Consider the following 16,960-nt stretch of genomic DNA (forward strand, 5'->3'; position numbering starts at 1 on the left):
TCGTCGCACAAGCGAAAGGTGGTCCGCGCAAGTTCTGCAATGGGAGTGGGTGCGCCGTTGGGCTCGGGGAGTGTAAGTTCAGAATCTTGCGTCGTGGGAGGTATTGTTCGAACGCTGACATGCTATCGAGGCTTCATCTCACCAAGCACAATCTCGCATATTAGGAGTGACCTCCACTTCAATTGAAGAAGCCACGTCTAGCGACATCGACAGCGAGGACGAGTACTCTGATGAAGGCGCGTGGGCACAAGAACATGTTCGGACGGTGTGGCACGACGACGACCAGGATTGGGCGCTTTGCGATAAAGATTGTGGGTGGTGTGGGCATTGCGCTGATGGAGATGACTACTGAGTCATTGCGAGCATATTCACCTACCTACGTATTCTCAGAAGAGTTTTCAGTCTTTGCCCAGGTGAGTTTTATCGCCTAGTGGTTGCACCAATTAAAGGGGCCTCGCAACGTTTCGTGTGAAGTAAGCTCGGCTGGCAGCAACCATAGTCATCTGTTCCATTGAATCAGGACAGTTATGTGCGATGGAATTTTTCTCCTTCGACAGCTTCGCTACTTTCCGCACGTTTAATTACCCACCTTTCTCTTGATACTATACAACAAATGCAAAGGAGGGGGAAAGTCCTTAGCTAAGCTGTGTATTCGAAACCATATGACATTCAAATGATGGTAATGGACCTACGTTCATCGAACAAGGCCATCCTACTAGCCTCCATTGTCAGCTTACCGAACACCATCCATAGCCCTACTCGCCTGTACTTATCTTTACTTCCTTCGATAGCCTGGAGGATCAAGCAGTACAAATTGTTATCCTTGGTGAACACATCTTTTCCCTCCTTCAAGAATCTCTCCCAGTTCAATTCGCCGTCATCAGAGAAACTTCGATAGTGATGCCAATGGCGTATGCATAACGGTAGACAGACCAAGGGTTTTCGATCTGACCAGTTGATATCCTGGACGTCCGGGAAGAAGGTGGGAGACGGAAAGCCGCTGCTGTGACCGACCAAGACTAGCCCGGGATGATTGTGCTCGTCTCGCCTCACTGCCAACAAAACGCCAGACAAGCTGAACGATGCTCTAGAAGTTGCTCCGAACGGATGATCTTCGCAGGTTGTTGGGTCCGAAACATCGAGAATATTGATCAATGGAGACCAGAGGACGCGCGACGAGTGGTCGTTTGGTAAAACATGTGAGTAGCTCACGCCACCATTGATTGAGGCCCATGACCACGAAGGTGCCCTAGGTGATCTAGCTTTGCATATGGTAGTGTTATCTTTCGCGCACCATGAGAGACCTCGGATCAAATCGTGTCTCCACAGTCCCGCGTGGTAGCTGTCATCGACTGCCACTCCAAACCTTTTTGCAATGCCAGCTATGGCAGGGAGCTTATCGTCCTCGTATGTGAGAACTCGAGACGTGAACTCCTCTACTATTCTGTACCAGCAGCCGTGATTGTCCACCGTTTGTTCTTTAGGTATGGATGGTGTTATATCATTTACTATGCATTGGAGAAGGCGATGGTTATCGAATGATATATTTGGAGCGTGCGGGATTCCTAACGGGAACTTTTCGTTGGTCGATAGCGTCGGGCAACGCCAGATGAGCAGATCTTGTGAGAATATGATGGAGCGGCGAGACAAAATCTGCTCCTGTAGAATCCAGGCTCTTCGGGCTGATAAATTCCCTTTCCATGGGTTTTGGTCTCCTGGATCGCCAGAGATCTCCTCGTCATGCATTGGATACCGGGATATGTAGCACGGGTGTCCGAATAGCATAATTTGGCAAGGCCAGATCATCAGACCAAGGCGCTCTTTGAAACATCCCTGTGTCGAATCTGCTGCGGCTGCCGCTGAAATGTTCAACAGTGAATTTCCGTACACGGCTCCCATTTTCGGTGCTTCTTTTGTCCAATCTTCTTGCGACTCTTGCCCTTGAATGATACACAGAGAATCGATCCAAATGTATTCTATACCTATCTCCCTGCAGACTTGAATGGCGTGCCGAAAGGTTTTTGGTAACCTCTTGTCTTCGATGCCTCGCTGCCGACAAGGAAGGGTCCGATCATTCGTCGACAACGGTCGGTTGCGGGGATCTCCCCAGCAGTGGCTAAGAGTGGCGTAGTGGCCGTTTTTCTGGTTTCCAGACACTAGATAGCATTTGCTTGAACCCTTAGTTCCTACTGAAATTACTCTCGTTGGTAAGGGTGGAGGCTGACAATCAGCTTGGGAACAGGCTGGATGTGAACTTGTGCAGATATCCAGCCAAGCCTTGATCCTGGCAAAACTCGCCGACGAGCCCGTATTGTTGTCGTTGCCCGATGGGAGACATGTTCTGGGCAAGCTAAGATGATTTTCTGTTTCAAAAGTTAATCATGAAGCACTAGTGATGTACTAGGGTTGAGGAACGCTCACTGTCCATTGGGAATTCACAGATCAAGCGTCCGAACTCCCCCAATTCCCCACATAGTATGATAACCTGTAACTCACTAAAGACCACATCAGTCTGCGGTATTTTCGTTGCCACCCTCTGGAACTGGAGGGTGATGCCGTCATTCAGGGAAGCCGAATCATATTTCGCCTTACCCAGCCATCCACCCCCGGGCTCTTGAACAAAGCGACAATTTTCTTCCCATGCCATCAACATCAATCCGCAAAGATGGCAGCCTCCGCGTACACTCTTGATTAACGCATCAAACGAGGTGTGATGATTCACAACGACGTTGCGGAACTTGTTTAATTCTTTAAAGCGCATACTGTCTGGGCCACCGAGACTCATACAAGCGGAACAAAGTCTATCACTCTCTGAGCGCTCTGGTATTCGGAGTGGACTGAGACCGAAGCAGGCTGGTTGAGCTCCGTCGCCACCAGGAGGACGAACCCATTCTCGAGCCCGGTAGTTTTCTGTGCCACCCGGCACTACTTCCGAAGGCAAAGCATCCTGGGTCGTTAGGGCCGGATTCTTTGGTTCCATTGAATGGAAGACTGAAAGTAACCACGTGGATAAAATCTTGAAAATCAGTGCCCTCGCGTTTGACTGGGTTACAGCGATCAGGTGGGCCGATCAGTAGTTCTGATTCAAGACAGACGAACGAGCTTGGCGAGCCATGGAGAAGAAGGTTGATTGTGAGCTGGAGGAACAGGATCATGGAGTGATGGGTATTTGGCGAAGCGCGGCTGGACGAAGATATAGATGTTGGTGGGCTTAGATGTGGTGGCTGGAGTCGCGGGGCAGTGCACATATACCGATCAGATACGTCCAACGTATCAAATGCAATGCAAGTTAGCAAAAGCATCCTGCCTAGTCGACGCAATGTTCTGATTCGCGCTGATTAACGAGATGATCGCACAGCCCGGGCGAGGCGCAAGGCAGCTTGATGAGCAAGTCACTGTAGCACAAACACCACAGTCGCAAGCCTAGATCCAGTCAGCATGATTACCGTCTTGTAGTGATGAGTTCTGGCTTGCAGTCAAGTCTGGAAACGAAGCATACCTGGTGTCTGTGATACCGCATTACAGGCACGGCGGCAACAGAGCTTGCACGTCCATTTCGTTGTCGCATGCCAGACATGACGTATGTTAGCATCAAATCAGATCTTCTCTCATGCTCAACCACCTGCCCGTCGAATCTGACCATGTGGGCAGTAGCAGCCACCGTCTTCGTGGAAGTCGCGTCGACAGCGAGACCCGCAAAAAGTGGGGAAACCGTTCCCAATCCATACTAACCTCGGTCCCAGCCAAAAGCACCACAACGACGCGATCGTGACATACGCGTCTCTGCAAACGCCATAGAACCCTGCTCTTCTCCTCCGTTTTCCAATTCGTAACCTCTTTCAAACCTACCACTAACTTTAAGACAATTCTCAAAGCATCACTCACCACCATGACGTCGATAACCTCGCAGTCGCACCCCTTGCTGCAGGCTTCCTCGGCTGCGTACGCGATTTTGGCGATTGGACATACGGTAATAGATCATATAGTTCGATAGATGTGGCAGTGTGCTAACATGGTGTTGTAGCTGAAGGGTCTGGACCAGTTCAAACATCCGACGATGAACACACTGCCACTCATGCTACGCGGCGCGAGTAAGATCGGTTGGTACGAGGGCAGCGGGTTCTTTGTTATTATGAGTAAGTCTGCAGGCAAAGGTCGTTGTTGGATGTGTCGCGATTGACGTTACGATAGGCATCCTCAACTACAAGTGGTCGGTCACGGGTATCTACGATGTGTACGACAAGAGCATCGCGGGTGTCCTGACGACCTTGTTGGCAGCAGCGGGCGCGGCTTACTGGAAGAGCAATGATAGACCTACGGCTATCACGCTAGGTGTCGTTGCTATCTTGCAAGGGCTTGGTGTGAGGAACGCATCGTACTCGCGCTTGACATAGATATAATGGCATGTGCACAGTAGATTCAAGATGTGTAGGAAAGACACGTTATTATTACTGCTAATTCAGGCCCACTACTTGAACCTGACATCGTGGAGTCATTATCATAGACCCGTGAATCATTAATAAAAGACATTATGGGTATAGAACACCATGACAGCACGTGTCCAACTTTTGAACCATTAACCGTGAAGACAAGCAAAGCATTACCCGTACCGTGAACGCCGTCACCTTTCCCTGCGCCATTTCCATACGAATGCGTGCTTCTTTGGCACACCATTCTTATCCTTTTACTCTTGGGCCTCCTTGTTCTTCTGGATGCTGACGGGTACGGAGCGCTTAGCGCTGCTGAGCAGACGCTCAAGGCGAGCGACGTAGTAATCGGCGAAGCTCTTGCTGCCATCACGCTTCCACTCATCGTCGGCCAGCTGCTCGAGACGTAGGCATGTACGGTCGACCATGTCTTCGATTTCCTCAGCCCAGTTGCTCTTCTCAGTGACGCCATCGCTCTTCAAACTAGCGCCGTCGCTGCCGCCAACGACGGTCTTAATCGACGCGGTGCTTGTCTTCATGAGTGTAGAGGGGAAGCAAGGTGCAACCGAGTTCGTAGGCAAGTCGTCGGAGGTGAAGGTCAGGTACTCTACGATGCGCGGGTTGACGGCTGGGGAACCTAAAGCGATAGGAACTGAGCCCTCAGTCACATCGATGGGGTCAAGGGTCTTACGAGCTTGTCCTGGGTCTTCCTTGTCCCTACCGCCGTCGCTCAACACCTCGGATATGCTCGCAATATCGACTTCTTCGTCCTCGTTGATGGATGCCTCTGGTGAGTAGTTGCTGGAGCCCACATCTCCCTCGCGGTGACGAAGCTTGCGGTCATTGATCTTCAGCTGCGCGAGTCTATCGCCAACCACACTGAAGCCGCGACCGCGGGTCACAGGGAAGCGATATGAAACGGACGGAGCTGGAGAACCGAGGATGGGTGTGTTGATGGGTGGCGATGGGTAGGCGGCCTCCAGGGCGGCCTCGTTGAGCGACTCTTGGATAGGGCCCAGAATCCTGGCGACGGCAGTGTAGTCCATCTCCGGAGGAGGGTCTACCGGTTCGTAGGGGCTGCCTACAGACTCAGTGGCTGGTGTAGGGTTCGGCACCGACGGGCCATCGGACTGAGAGTCCAGCGAAGTAACCTTGGTCGTAGTGGTGGAAGTCATGATGCTGTTGGAGCTGAGAGCTGACTTGCGAGTATTCCTGACTATTTGAACCCGTTAGTGTTGCTGAGATATTCCAGCGCTGTGATAGGCCGAACCAGGTGAAGCAGACTTCTGGTTGCGGACGGTGATGGAGTCGGCGGAAGTGCAGGTTAGCTTACTTGTATCAGCTACTGGCGCCGGGTTATTATAGTGACGCAGTTGATATTCTGTGACGCAGGAGGTCGAGCGTGAATGTAGTCGGTGGTAGTTGTCCGGTCTGAGTGTGGGGAGTGCGGATGGTGATTGTGGAGAAGGTGCGTGCGCCTGCCCAAGTTCAAGAGCGTGGAAGCAACGAACGCGTCACGGGCAAACACAGCACCGGAGGTAGCCGCAGGACCTAGACCTTTGTACGAAGAAGATGCTGGGGGTGCAAACGGTTTGTGGGGTGAAATGCGCAATTCAAAGTGATGTGCTGAAAGTTGACTGCATTTGCGCTTCACCTACACCCTCTGCGGTAGATGTTCCAGACCAGCAACACGTATTGAGCCCATACTGCGCTGTCGGATCGCTTCAATTTCGCCCGATGGCGTCCTGAACACGGAAGTGCTGGAGGGCAGATCGTGAAGTGCGATCCCAGACGTGCCCGCCGGCCCACTGTTCGGCTTCTCTAAGCCCTCGTCGGTCCTCTCCGTCTCCTTCTTTGCAGCGTACCACGAGGGGAGATTGTAATACGCTCCGCACAGGAAGATGCCGATCCACAGCACCAGCTCGGAGCCGTAAATGACCAGACCCAAGACGTCAAGCTTAGGTTGGAAGACGACTGACACCAAGGAGAAGAGATCTCCCAGGGCATCAATACCGACAAAGATGAAGGATATGCCACGAACGGTCCGGTGAACGTAGACATCCACGTAATGTCTCAGGACACCAGCAGCAAGAAGAGCGGCGGAAGCAACAGCCATGAGGATACTGGGCCAATGCAGTCCCTCTGACTTGGCATGCTGAATGGCGAAGATGAGACCAGCTTGAATACCGCCCATGAGGCACGCCACAGGGACCACAACTGCGAGCGAGCGAAGAACCGACCAACTCTTTGGAATGTTAGCTGTCGTATTCACACTCGAGCCGTTGATGAAACCACTTACCTTCTCATAGTAATAACACTGGACCCACGTCACCAGGCTCAGTACGGTAAGAATCTGAGGCTGTATGCGCAGAGCAATGTTGTAGTCTTCAGCAATGTTATAAACGCCCAAAGGAACCCCAGCCCATGCCCACAACATCATCATGGTCGGCTGGAGTCCAGTAGCATTGTGCCTGCGATAGTTGATGACGATTTGTGGGATAAGCTAGACCACACTCTTAGCTGTGCTCCTCGATAATGGTTGTTGGAGACGTAGGTACCTGAATGGACCAACACACCTTTTCTGGTCAGCACGGTTACGTTCGAGATCATGAAGAATACGTACTGCTCCCAGCGTTCCTAGTACATTCGCAGCCACCGGTACATCCATGATCAGACAGTGATAGCCGGGATGTGGAGGATGCGTTTGTAATGTTCAAATGCGTATCGTCTGCACGCTCCACTGCGCGTCCACAACCTCCCTCTTATCTACGCGCCAAGAGTAATTCGAAAGCAACAACATGTCTACAATCGCGCTACGAAGTCACGGATGCACGAGAATTACGAACTCCGATGCCGACGAATAACCTGCAGACGTACCGCCGTCAACGGCGATGGCGCGATGACGCACGGCATGGTTGACCCTGGAACGCGTGCATACCGCCGAGGTCCGATCATGGAAGAGCTTAGAAATCACCAGTTGCTCGCCGCGACATATCACAACCACCACTGAGCTTCCAGACAGCAGAAGATGGCGCAGGAACCGAATGAGAAAGACGAAGGCCAGGATATCGCGGGAAGGCCTGGGTACAAGAAGCTGGCGAATGGCATTATACTCGGTCCAGATGGCAAGCCGTAAGTACCGTCAACTCTCGAATGCGCCGGAAGACATACGCGCTGGACGAGAATCAACTCTACGAACGGGACGCATGCTAATATTTGGGCCCCTACTATAGATGCCGAGCCTGCAACGACCTAACCTCCCTCATGGCCATGTCAGGCAAAATGCCCAAAAAGCGCACACCGGCCGCCGCTCCCACCACGACTGCGCCATCCCTCCCCGCCGACTGCCCACCCGACGTCGAAGCCCTCGGCCGCTCCTCATGGACCCTCCTCCACTCCATAACCGGCGCATACCCCACGAACCCCTCTCCCCAACTCCAATCCGAAACCAAATCCTTCCTCACCACGTTTGGCAAGTTGTACCCATGCTGGGTGTGCGCCGAAGACTTCCAGAAGTGGATGCAGAAGAACACACCGAGAGTCAGCTCGAGGAGCGAGTTTGGAGAGTGGATGTGCGAGGCGCATAATGCTGTGAATGAGAAGCTGGGGAAGGAGCAGTTTGATTGTAAGAAGTGGGAGGAGAGGTGGAGGACGGGGTGGAAGGATGGGAGATGTGATTTCTAGGGTCAGGAGATAAGGGAGGTTGAGGGATATAGTGTATAATTATGTGTATATGAAGATATTGGGTAGGCGGTCTGTTGCATAGCGAAGGACACCACTCTGTGCGGATACGAATTGAACACGGGCATTGGGCGGCGTTCAAGGGCACAACAATTCTACACTAAAAGCGAGATCTAGAGATTAGAAGAATGGATAGGACATTGCTCTATACTCGGCTTCCAACGCGACACTTACTGCCCCTCATCTCCAACACTGGTCCGCTACCAGTCCATTCGGTCTCGACCGCACCAAGCGTACCTAGATAACGACGCTCTGGTACAAAATCAGACTATGAAGTCACAACGTGTAATACAGCACAGCACACGCGACCATCTGCATGTCATACACACTACCACTTCCGCCGAAGTCCCGTACACATCTCCACCAATGCCTCCACCAGCCGTCCCTCCCAGCAAAACCACTCAACAACCTCAGCATGTCGGTCGCCGCCATGGCCGGTAGTGCAATAGCAAGTAAACACAAATCCGACTCCGCATCATCTCCCGCCAACTCCTCCACAAACATCGACCGCAACTCCGCCATCGCCCTCTCCATACTCCTCTTCCTCATACTCGTAGCTATAGCATGGTACCTCCGCCTCCACTTCGCACAAAGACGACAAGCCGATTTAGAGCGCCAGTCACAAACGCAATTGAGTGGTGGGAACTTCGAGGTCAACCCAGTAACGGGAAGAGTGACGTGGAGCCGGCAGTGTAGTTCATGTGGGCATGGTAGTCAGGATACGAGGAGAAGCAGAGCGGCGAGTTTGTTGAAGCTGAAATCCGTGGTGGCGAGGAAGGATTCTGTTGCTGGGTCTTCATCTTCATCGACAAGTGCCCCCACACCAGCCTCCCCATACAGCGGTGGAGACGTTGAGAAGAGGAAATGGCCTGGTCTAGCTCAATGGCGGACAACAGACTCGCGGTCTACAACATTAGGACCGAATGCTTTTGCTATACACGAGAATACGCTTCCGTTGACGTCGACGGAGCGTCCGTCACGCACACACTCCCGGCGTCAATCTCTTAGAGGCTCTTTCGATCCACTTCCACTGCACAACCCCATCTACCCCGTTCCAGCACGTCGGCGCAGTTCCTCGCTCTCATATGATGCGTATGATAAGCGGTGGTGGAACGAAGTTGCTCGAAGGGGCTCAACGACGAGTCCGACGCGGCGGTCGTCTGTGTTGGACGCTGTGCCGGAGTCGGAGGGTAGGGATCATCTAGGTGAGTCGCAGGGAATGAGTGGAAATAGTACGGGAAGTGCGCATGCGTCATGGAAGGGGAGTAGATGTGAGTCGGTTATCTACGATTGGACGAGGCCCACGGATACGCAGGTGCAGGCAAGAGGTGAGATGAACTTTAAAGGCGTGATCTGGGATGGACAACAGCGTAGTAGGAGAGGTACTAGAGAGGAAGAGAGGATTCAACGCATGGATTGGGCGTTGAAGATGTAGCATACTTTCCCAAACAAAGCACTTACATTCATGGGCACATGCAAAGTCAACATCTGGGATTGCAAATAAGCAATTCATTTCTGCCTTTTCCTATCTTACGAACTGTGGTTATAGGAGATTCTTTCTTTCTTGAGAGAGCGCGAATTCGAAGCGACATCTCCTCGTATGCTTTCCTACCGCCACTTGGCTAACATCATGTCTTGCTGCGAATCCAAATTACAGGACGATTGTAGAACCTTCCTCGAATGTGGTAATGAGCTCAGACCAGCTAGCTGTGGACAAGTTGCGGAAATCGACTCGATCGTGGTATCTTGTGTATATCTCGCATTTGAGGGGGGAAACGTGGACAAGTTTATCGCATAATCTCCTGGTAGATGAGGACTGTCGAAAGTTAGCAGAGGTTCAGGGCACACGTATGATCTTTGACTTACGCTTCAGCTGCTCCTTTGTCAGGTTGTCCTTGTTCTTGTCAAAGTCGAAGAACTCCTCTGGAATCGGGTCGGCGGTCGGCTCGTCATCTGGGTCGTGGTACGGTTCAAGGTACGGGTGCTTGAGCGCATCCTCGACTGTAATACGCTTGACGGGGTTGAAAGCGAGTAACCGCTCAAGCAGGTCAAGCGCCAGGTCGTTGGTCTTGGGGAACATGGCCTTCCACGGGATCTTCTTCTTGAAGGGCAGCGATCGGATGTATTCGCGAGCTCGGCGGGACTTGATACCGTAGTAGTCTTCCATGGTGGGTGTGCCGAGCACATCGAGAATCAACGTAAGCTGGTGGTGGTCTGATGATTGTTAGTAACAGTTCCGACAACAGTACTGGCACAACACTTACAGTCCTTTCCTGGGAACAGAGGCTTTCCGCTAAGCATCTCTGCTAGAATGCATCCTACACTCCATACATCGATGGCCTTTGTGTACTCCTTGAAGGTAAGCATAATCTCGGGCGCACGGTACCATCGCGTTGCAACGTATTCCGTCATGAAACCCGAGTTGTCTTCGGTCGAGGCGGCTGATCGAGCCAGACCGAAATCGCAGACCTTGAGATCGCAGTTGGCGTTGAGGAGCAAGTTAGAGGGCTTGAGATCGCGATGGAGCACGTTTGCGGAGTGCATGGCCTTCAGCGCACGCAGGGTCTGGTAGATGAAGTACTGGCAATGGTCGTCCGAAAGCTCCTGTGTGCGAATGACGCGGTGCATGTCGGTCTCCATGAGTTCCTGATAGGATTAGTAACTACGCATATCACTCAATGTTAGAGCTACACACCTGGATCAGGTACACTTCGGTGAAGGTCTCGTAGTTCCGAGGCTTCTGGATGTCGAGAATGGAGATGATGTTCTCGTGGTTGAAGTACCGGAGTAGCTTCATCTCTCGCAGTGTTCTCAAACAGAACATGGAGTGGTCAAAGGGCGTGATCTTCTTGATGGCGACCTTCTGGCCTGACGGCTTGTGTAATGCGGAGCTGTCGCGTGGTTAGCAGCAGACTGGCTGGTACTGACAGGTGAAGCCTACCAAACAACACCGTATGCGCCCTCTCCGACGACATCTTGGATATCGTACTGCTCTGAGACATTGAAAGAGATCTTTCTAGAGCTGCCACTCCCCGCTGGAGGCATGTTGGCGGTTGTTGTGGTTGGGACGCGCTGATGCGCAGTGAATTGGGTCAATTGAGCTGGGCTCAGTGATTGCGGGGTCGCGATTGCTGGATAGTCGACAGGTGGAGAGCTGACGAGGCGGAATGAGGATGCGTCTGCGGTGGTTCAAGTAGAATCTACAAATGCGCTGGTCAGCTTTGGGTCCCAGAAGGCTATATGGCAAGCATTGTTCGCAGAACAGCAGGCGTGTCTTGCGCGCGTTGGTGAAACGGCACTGTGTCAGACACTGAACCAGCCCCACGTGCTGTGCCCTTTGAGCCGCAAAAGGTGTTCATGGCGGCAACGCGCACGTCAGAATACAAAGAAGCACATGTGCTATTCGCCGCCACCTATGCATCCGCCCGTATCGTTTGACTTACCACAGAAGTGTGTTTGTTGGAGTCGAGGCCTGTGCAGTGCCTGGTTCAACGAGGCGTGTACTTGGGCGTGCCTGATGGAGGCGCTCGTCTTTAGCCGTGTAATGACGCTGGCTACCGAGAGATGTCGTCGACCAACCGATTGGAGCTGGAGCGGCTGCGCTTCGGAGCTTCTCGAGGATGCTGGGGTGATGCCCGCGCAAGGTGGAGAGGGAATGAGGCGGTGACAGAAAGGAGACGGATAAGGTGGGGGCAGGGTCTGTTGTACCGCCAAGTCAGTCCCAGATGCGCGATCTCAACGTGGGAGCGGGAGGGAACGTGGCGACGTACCGTAGCCCGTGGCTTCTTCCGTCGGCGTTCCAAGGTTGTGAAGGACGTGTCTTCACAGAAGCAGATGTTGCGGAGAGCACGGGGAAGGTGCGATGGCGTGTGTTTGTTGCTGCGGCGGGCGCGCTTTCCAAGTGGGATGGATGGCGGGGTCAAGCTGCTCAGCGCCAAATGCTCTCAGGTACGCTCTATTGCGACAATACAATACACGACAATACGAAGCGGCAAGGACGAGTGCGCGTGAGATTCACAACTTGACAATAACAGCAGCATGCACCGCTTATGGACTGCAAATATACCTCCCCCAGGTGGCAGTCTCCGTTTGGTGTCCGCGACGGCCGCCGCCATTCATGGATACTTTGGGCTAACCGCCGACGTGATCCAGCCATTGTGTGAGCTGCGCGAGTCACATCCTGTGATTACTGCGATATGCACGAGATCCATCTCAAACATTCGAGAATCGTTTCGCTAGCAGGATCTACCACTACTTCATGACCGCGTGCACGAGATTCCAGCGGGGTCCTGGAGAGTTGCTTTTTCTGCTTTCCCCGCATCTGCCCAATGCCAGTTCTCAGTCGCTGCCTTTTCCATCACCACATGCGCCTCTTGCTGCAGGGTGGCTGCCTGTCATTCACCTCGTCGCTGAAGCTCATGGCGGAGGATCCTGTAGGGCCATGGCTGAAACTGGCTAGTTGCAGGGGCCTAGTTCCACATCTGCAACGGCTATACTTAGCAGACCCATTATGAGACCAGCCTCACCATGGCGGGTGCATCCTCTCCGAACCCATTGGTTCGCGCGCCTTCTCTCCAACTCAACCACCACCAACCGTCCTATTCTCACCTTTCCAATGGTCTGGCACAAGATTTTGACTGTCTTATCATTGCGCTGTACGCGCCATGCATCTGCGCCGGCATTTTCTTGGGGTCCGATTGGAAGGAAGATGCCTCACTGGCCCGGCACCCGTCGACATCATAGCTGTTTGACTTCGAAGCATCTGAGACTTCCAGAAGCTGTTTCAAAAGGCCGCCGAGCCTTACTAACAGGATTGAATCCTGACCTTACCCGCTTCAGGGTCTAAAATGACAGCTTCTGTCATCATCACGGTCCAGACGTTTCCACTGTCTGTTGTGGTCACTGTGGTCACCGTGCTACAAAGCTGGTGGTGGCATGTCGTAGCTCCCAACACCATGCTTCTGGAACGGGCGACAGACAAAGATGCCAGGTCCCGCCAGACCGTGATGAAGGCCTCGTCGTGCAAGGCGCACCTTGTATCCCCGTCATCGACAAACGTGCTGGTGATCATTCGAACGCTTGTGCTGACATGTGCAACAGGCACAAGGCCCAGACAAGGCGATCTACACAGCACTACAGCATGATGATCACCAGCGACAAAGCAGTCTTCAAAACGTAAAATTGGGTATGTATTGCGCATCGCTAACGCTATCAGAAATCGTATCCATGCGTCGTTCGTATCGTAAATCATCACGCCAGTACTCCATATGTTCCCAGACTCCGTAAAGAGCAGCCCTTCACCCCGTGCTGTCCAGTATCATCGTGTACCGCTCTCTCGCTATGTTTTCGAGCCCCTCATCCAAGCCGGCAGTCATGCCGAAGACAGTGACCCCATGGGAGGATATTGTGTGCCTTGTTGCTCGACTCTGGGTGCGCATGTGCACCATTGCTCTTTGGGGGTGTTGTCCATGACGCCGGCGACGTGTTTACCACAGCCCCACCATGTGGTCTTGTCTGAGGCGATGTTAGCCGTGCTCGTACAACATAATCGTGGTAGGTGACCTACTGCAGGAGTCGCAGGAAGCCTTCTTGCACATCGTGAATGTGTAGTATGTTATGGATATCGAGTATATGTGGCGATGCCGATGATGTGCCGATGAAGGTATGCCGAACGCAAGAGGAAGTATGCCGAAACCTTTTCGTGGAGTCCGGTAGCGTATAGCGTGGTATAACAGTAGTCTCGAAATGCGTATCTTGGTTGAAAGAGATCTGGAATGCACTCCGTCCGCTCAGCAACCCACCGAGACCCTTATATACACCTACCTTCCTCCGCAATCCCACATACACTCCTCGCCGAACCCCCCTACACACGGCGAACACACTACCTCACTGCGGTGAGGCATGATAAATCCCCTCGGGCTCTAGTTCACCAATCCCACCCCAGAAGACTGGGCCTCTGCATCTCATTGCGGGGATCTGATTGGCTGTCTAGTGATTTGTCCGAACTATAGTCGGCGACCACATTCGGCGAAGTACCACTTTGACGCCAGACGCTTTTTTCGCTGCACACGCGGGTCTAGTCTGCGGGAGCGGCGTGTGTTAGAACCTATAGTACGGGTCCGTTGCCGAGCCATGTACATGGTGAGGATCGGAGAGGAGTTTTTGGGGTCGGTGTGCCGGGCTTGGGTGCCCCCGTGGAGTGGGCATGTGGAGGGTCAGTGTGGGCTTTTGGTGGTAATGGAAGCGTAGTGCATTGGATAGGCGAGTTGTTGTCGTTATGGCGGTCGGTTGGCGCATGTGGATACATGCGTATTTGAGATTCACGATGGTAGCTAGGAACAAGTGCATACGGTATGATGAGGTGGCTGAAGCCTTCTTCTCGTGTGGACCTGAGGATACGCAGGTTTGGAAATCGTACGATTGTTCAGACACGGTATAGCCGGAAGCTATAGTACAGGGGATTCTCTTCAGCTCATGCATAAGATGGGATATTCGTTACGAAGAATGAGATATTGTGCAGACTCGTAATTACTAAACACATCGCGATCTACAACAATGCACACTACCGGGACTTTTGCTTTGCATGATCCGAAACGCCTCCGCTAGACAAATGCTTCTAGGTCTACAAGTCGATCTTCGCGCTGCAGCTGTAGCCGGCGGCATCTACTTCGCCGACCAGCTTCGTTACGAGATGCCGAGTCCGCTTTTGACAACACACAGCTAAACTCATGCGACTTAGTCAAAAGTAATCTTAGTAGCTGCCTTGGAGTCTCCGGTGTCTTTGTAGAAGGCGCCGTATGCACCGTGCTCCTTCTTCTTGACAGTTGTACCGAACTTCATCAACTCTTCGGGGACGGGCTGGTTTGCTGCCTTGAGGACGTTGATCAACCTAATAATAGAGTTAGCACCCTGAAAACATGTAGCCAAGCGCAAGGGGTACTTACGATCCGGAGAGTGCTTTGTCGTGTTCCGTGAAGAGCGTGATCGCCAAACCCTCCTTTCCGGCACGACCCGTTCTACCAATCCTGTGAACGTAGTCCTCCGCCGTCAAAGGGAACGTGACATTGATGACGAGTTTCACGGCAGGAATGTCAAGACCTCGTGCAGCAACATCCGTCGCCACGAGGAGGGGCACATGGCCTTCCTTGAACGCCGCCAGTGAGGCGCTGCGCCTTTCTTGGCTCAGGTCGCCGTGGATTCCTCCCACGCGGAAGCCCTGTCTGCGGATGAAATCCTCGATGCGCATTGCTTCCTTCTTGTACAGACAGAAGACGAGGATACGATCGTCCTTGTTCTTGCCAGATTGATACTGTCTAAGTAGCTGCAGCAGACGCTGCTCTTTGCCGCGGGGATCGACAACCTCGACAAGCTGCTTAATGCGCACATTGGCGCGGAGCTCGCCAGACTGGTTGTCGCCGATTGTGATTCTGACTGGCGAGTTCATGAAGGTGGACGCGAGATCCCGGACGGAGGGCGGCCACGTAGCAGTAAACATGAGGGTCTGGCGCTTTTTGGGCGTCTGCGAGATGATTTGCCGAATTGCTTCTTCGAAACCCTTATCAAGCATGCGGTCGGCTTCATCAAGTACTACGTACTCGGCTTTGCTGAGATCTGCTGAGCCATCGCCAATCAGGTCGTTTAGACGACCGGGTGTAGCGACCACAATGTGCGCTTTCTTGCAAGCGGCAACCTGAGGGTCTTTTGGCACACCGCCATACACGCAGACTACAGATAGTCCAGCCGGCGTCGCCAACGCTACCAACTGGTCGTAGATCTGAACAGCCAGCTCACGCGTAGGTGAAACAATGACAGCCTTGACACCCTTCCGCTCGTTCTTGGGCAGCGCTGCGATGTAGCGCACACATGGTACACCAAACGCGAGCGTCTTGCCGGAACCTGTCTCAGCAACACCAACCATGTCTCTACCTGAGAGCAAGTATGGCCACACGGCTGCTTGTATAGGTGTAGGGGCGCTGAACTTGGCGAAGAAGGCGCGTTGCGCATCGTCGACCGGGAGGTACTTGAAGTTCAGGATGGGACGGAGCTTGCGAGCGGCAGGTTTGGGGTCTTGGATAGCCATCGTGTTCTTGGCGAGGAAGGCATCGACCTCCGACTGGGGAAGCTGGGTTAGCTCTTTGCTCTCCACATAGTCTCCCGATTCGACGGTGGCTGCGCTCGTTGTGGTTTCGACCGGTGCAGGTTTGGAGGAAGGTACGGGCTCGGTGGCTTCGCCCTTGGCCAGTGCCTTCGCGCGCTTCTTCTCTGCCTTTCGCGCAGCCTTCTCTGCCGCCTTGATGGCTTCCTCGTTCTCTTCCGCAGGCTCGTCTGAATCGGCACCCGCGGCAGCCTTCAGCGCTTTTTTCGCTTCCTTAGCCGCCTTCTTTGCTTTCTTTGCCGCCTTGCGCTCGGCCTTGGACAGACTCGATTCGTCGTCCGAGTTCTCTACAGCCTGCGCATCGCCATTTGTCTCGGTCGCATCTACTGCAGCGGTCTTGCTGAGCTTCTTGCTCTTGTCCTTCTTGCTCTTCTTTCTTGAAAGTTCGGGGGTGGCGGTCGCGCTGTCTTCAGCGACGACGTCAGAGATCGGTCTTTTCCCCATCTTGTTGGTTGGCAATGCTTCGTGTGGAGAAGTTGAGAAGGATGGCGGAAAAATCACTTTTTCGTCGGCGGTCGGTACCAGCACTATCGATAAGTCCGGAACTAGTCCCAAAGCGTTCAACGCGATCCTGCGCCAGCAAATCTCGCGTGTTCGGTGCTTCTCACGTCCCTGCGCGTCCACGAAGTGCTATGTG

The 16,960-nt window shown here is 53.1% G+C and overlaps 6 protein-coding genes across 6 annotated transcripts; 2 read left to right on the forward strand and 4 right to left on the reverse strand.

The window, feature by feature from the left end:
- Positions 1 to 3,889: 3,889 nt before the first annotated feature.
- Positions 3,890 to 4,394, forward strand: J4E79_001973 (uncharacterized protein; the record flags this gene model as incomplete). Its single annotated transcript, XM_049350877.1, has 3 exons — positions 3,890 to 3,970; positions 4,025 to 4,136; positions 4,192 to 4,394. 3 exons carry the CDS (start codon positions 3,890 to 3,892, stop codon positions 4,392 to 4,394), a joined length of 396 nt encoding a protein of 131 aa, XP_049214716.1.
- Positions 4,395 to 4,684: 290 nt separating this feature from the next.
- Positions 4,685 to 5,602, reverse strand: J4E79_001974 (uncharacterized protein; the record flags this gene model as incomplete). The annotated part of the gene is made up of 1 exon (XM_049350878.1): positions 4,685 to 5,602. The coding sequence occupies one exon, from the start codon at positions 5,600 to 5,602 to the stop codon at positions 4,685 to 4,687; it is 918 nt and encodes a 305-aa protein (XP_049214717.1).
- Positions 5,603 to 6,081: 479 nt separating this feature from the next.
- Positions 6,082 to 7,095, reverse strand: J4E79_001975 (uncharacterized protein; the record flags this gene model as incomplete). Its single annotated transcript, XM_049350879.1, has 4 exons — positions 6,082 to 6,672; positions 6,727 to 6,930; positions 6,986 to 7,003; positions 7,051 to 7,095. The coding sequence occupies 4 exons, from the start codon at positions 7,093 to 7,095 to the stop codon at positions 6,082 to 6,084; spliced, it is 858 nt and encodes a 285-aa protein (XP_049214718.1).
- Positions 7,096 to 7,455: 360 nt separating this feature from the next.
- On the forward strand, positions 7,456 to 8,111 carry J4E79_001976 (uncharacterized protein; the record flags this gene model as incomplete). The annotated part of the gene is made up of 2 exons (XM_049350880.1): positions 7,456 to 7,559; positions 7,661 to 8,111. The coding sequence occupies 2 exons, from the start codon at positions 7,456 to 7,458 to the stop codon at positions 8,109 to 8,111; spliced, it is 555 nt and encodes a 184-aa protein (XP_049214719.1).
- Positions 8,112 to 9,955: 1,844 nt separating this feature from the next.
- On the reverse strand, positions 9,956 to 11,213 carry J4E79_001977 (uncharacterized protein; the record flags this gene model as incomplete). Its single annotated transcript, XM_049350881.1, has 5 exons — positions 9,956 to 9,984; positions 10,035 to 10,382; positions 10,433 to 10,814; positions 10,864 to 11,059; positions 11,110 to 11,213. 5 exons carry the CDS (start codon positions 11,211 to 11,213, stop codon positions 9,956 to 9,958), a joined length of 1,059 nt encoding a protein of 352 aa, XP_049214720.1.
- Positions 11,214 to 14,903: 3,690 nt separating this feature from the next.
- DBP3 (RNA-dependent ATPase) lies at positions 14,904 to 16,767 on the reverse strand (the record flags this gene model as incomplete). Its single annotated transcript, XM_049350882.1, has 2 exons — positions 14,904 to 15,057; positions 15,113 to 16,767. 2 exons carry the CDS (start codon positions 16,765 to 16,767, stop codon positions 14,904 to 14,906), a joined length of 1,809 nt encoding a protein of 602 aa, XP_049214721.1.
- Between the last annotated feature and the right edge of the window lie 193 nt (positions 16,768 to 16,960).

This window comes from Alternaria viburni (genome assembly GCF_023758015.1).
Source record: "Alternaria viburni strain BMP 2772 chromosome Unknown scaffold_3, whole genome shotgun sequence".
In the NCBI taxonomy this organism is placed as follows: domain Eukaryota; kingdom Fungi; phylum Ascomycota; class Dothideomycetes; order Pleosporales; family Pleosporaceae; genus Alternaria; species Alternaria viburni.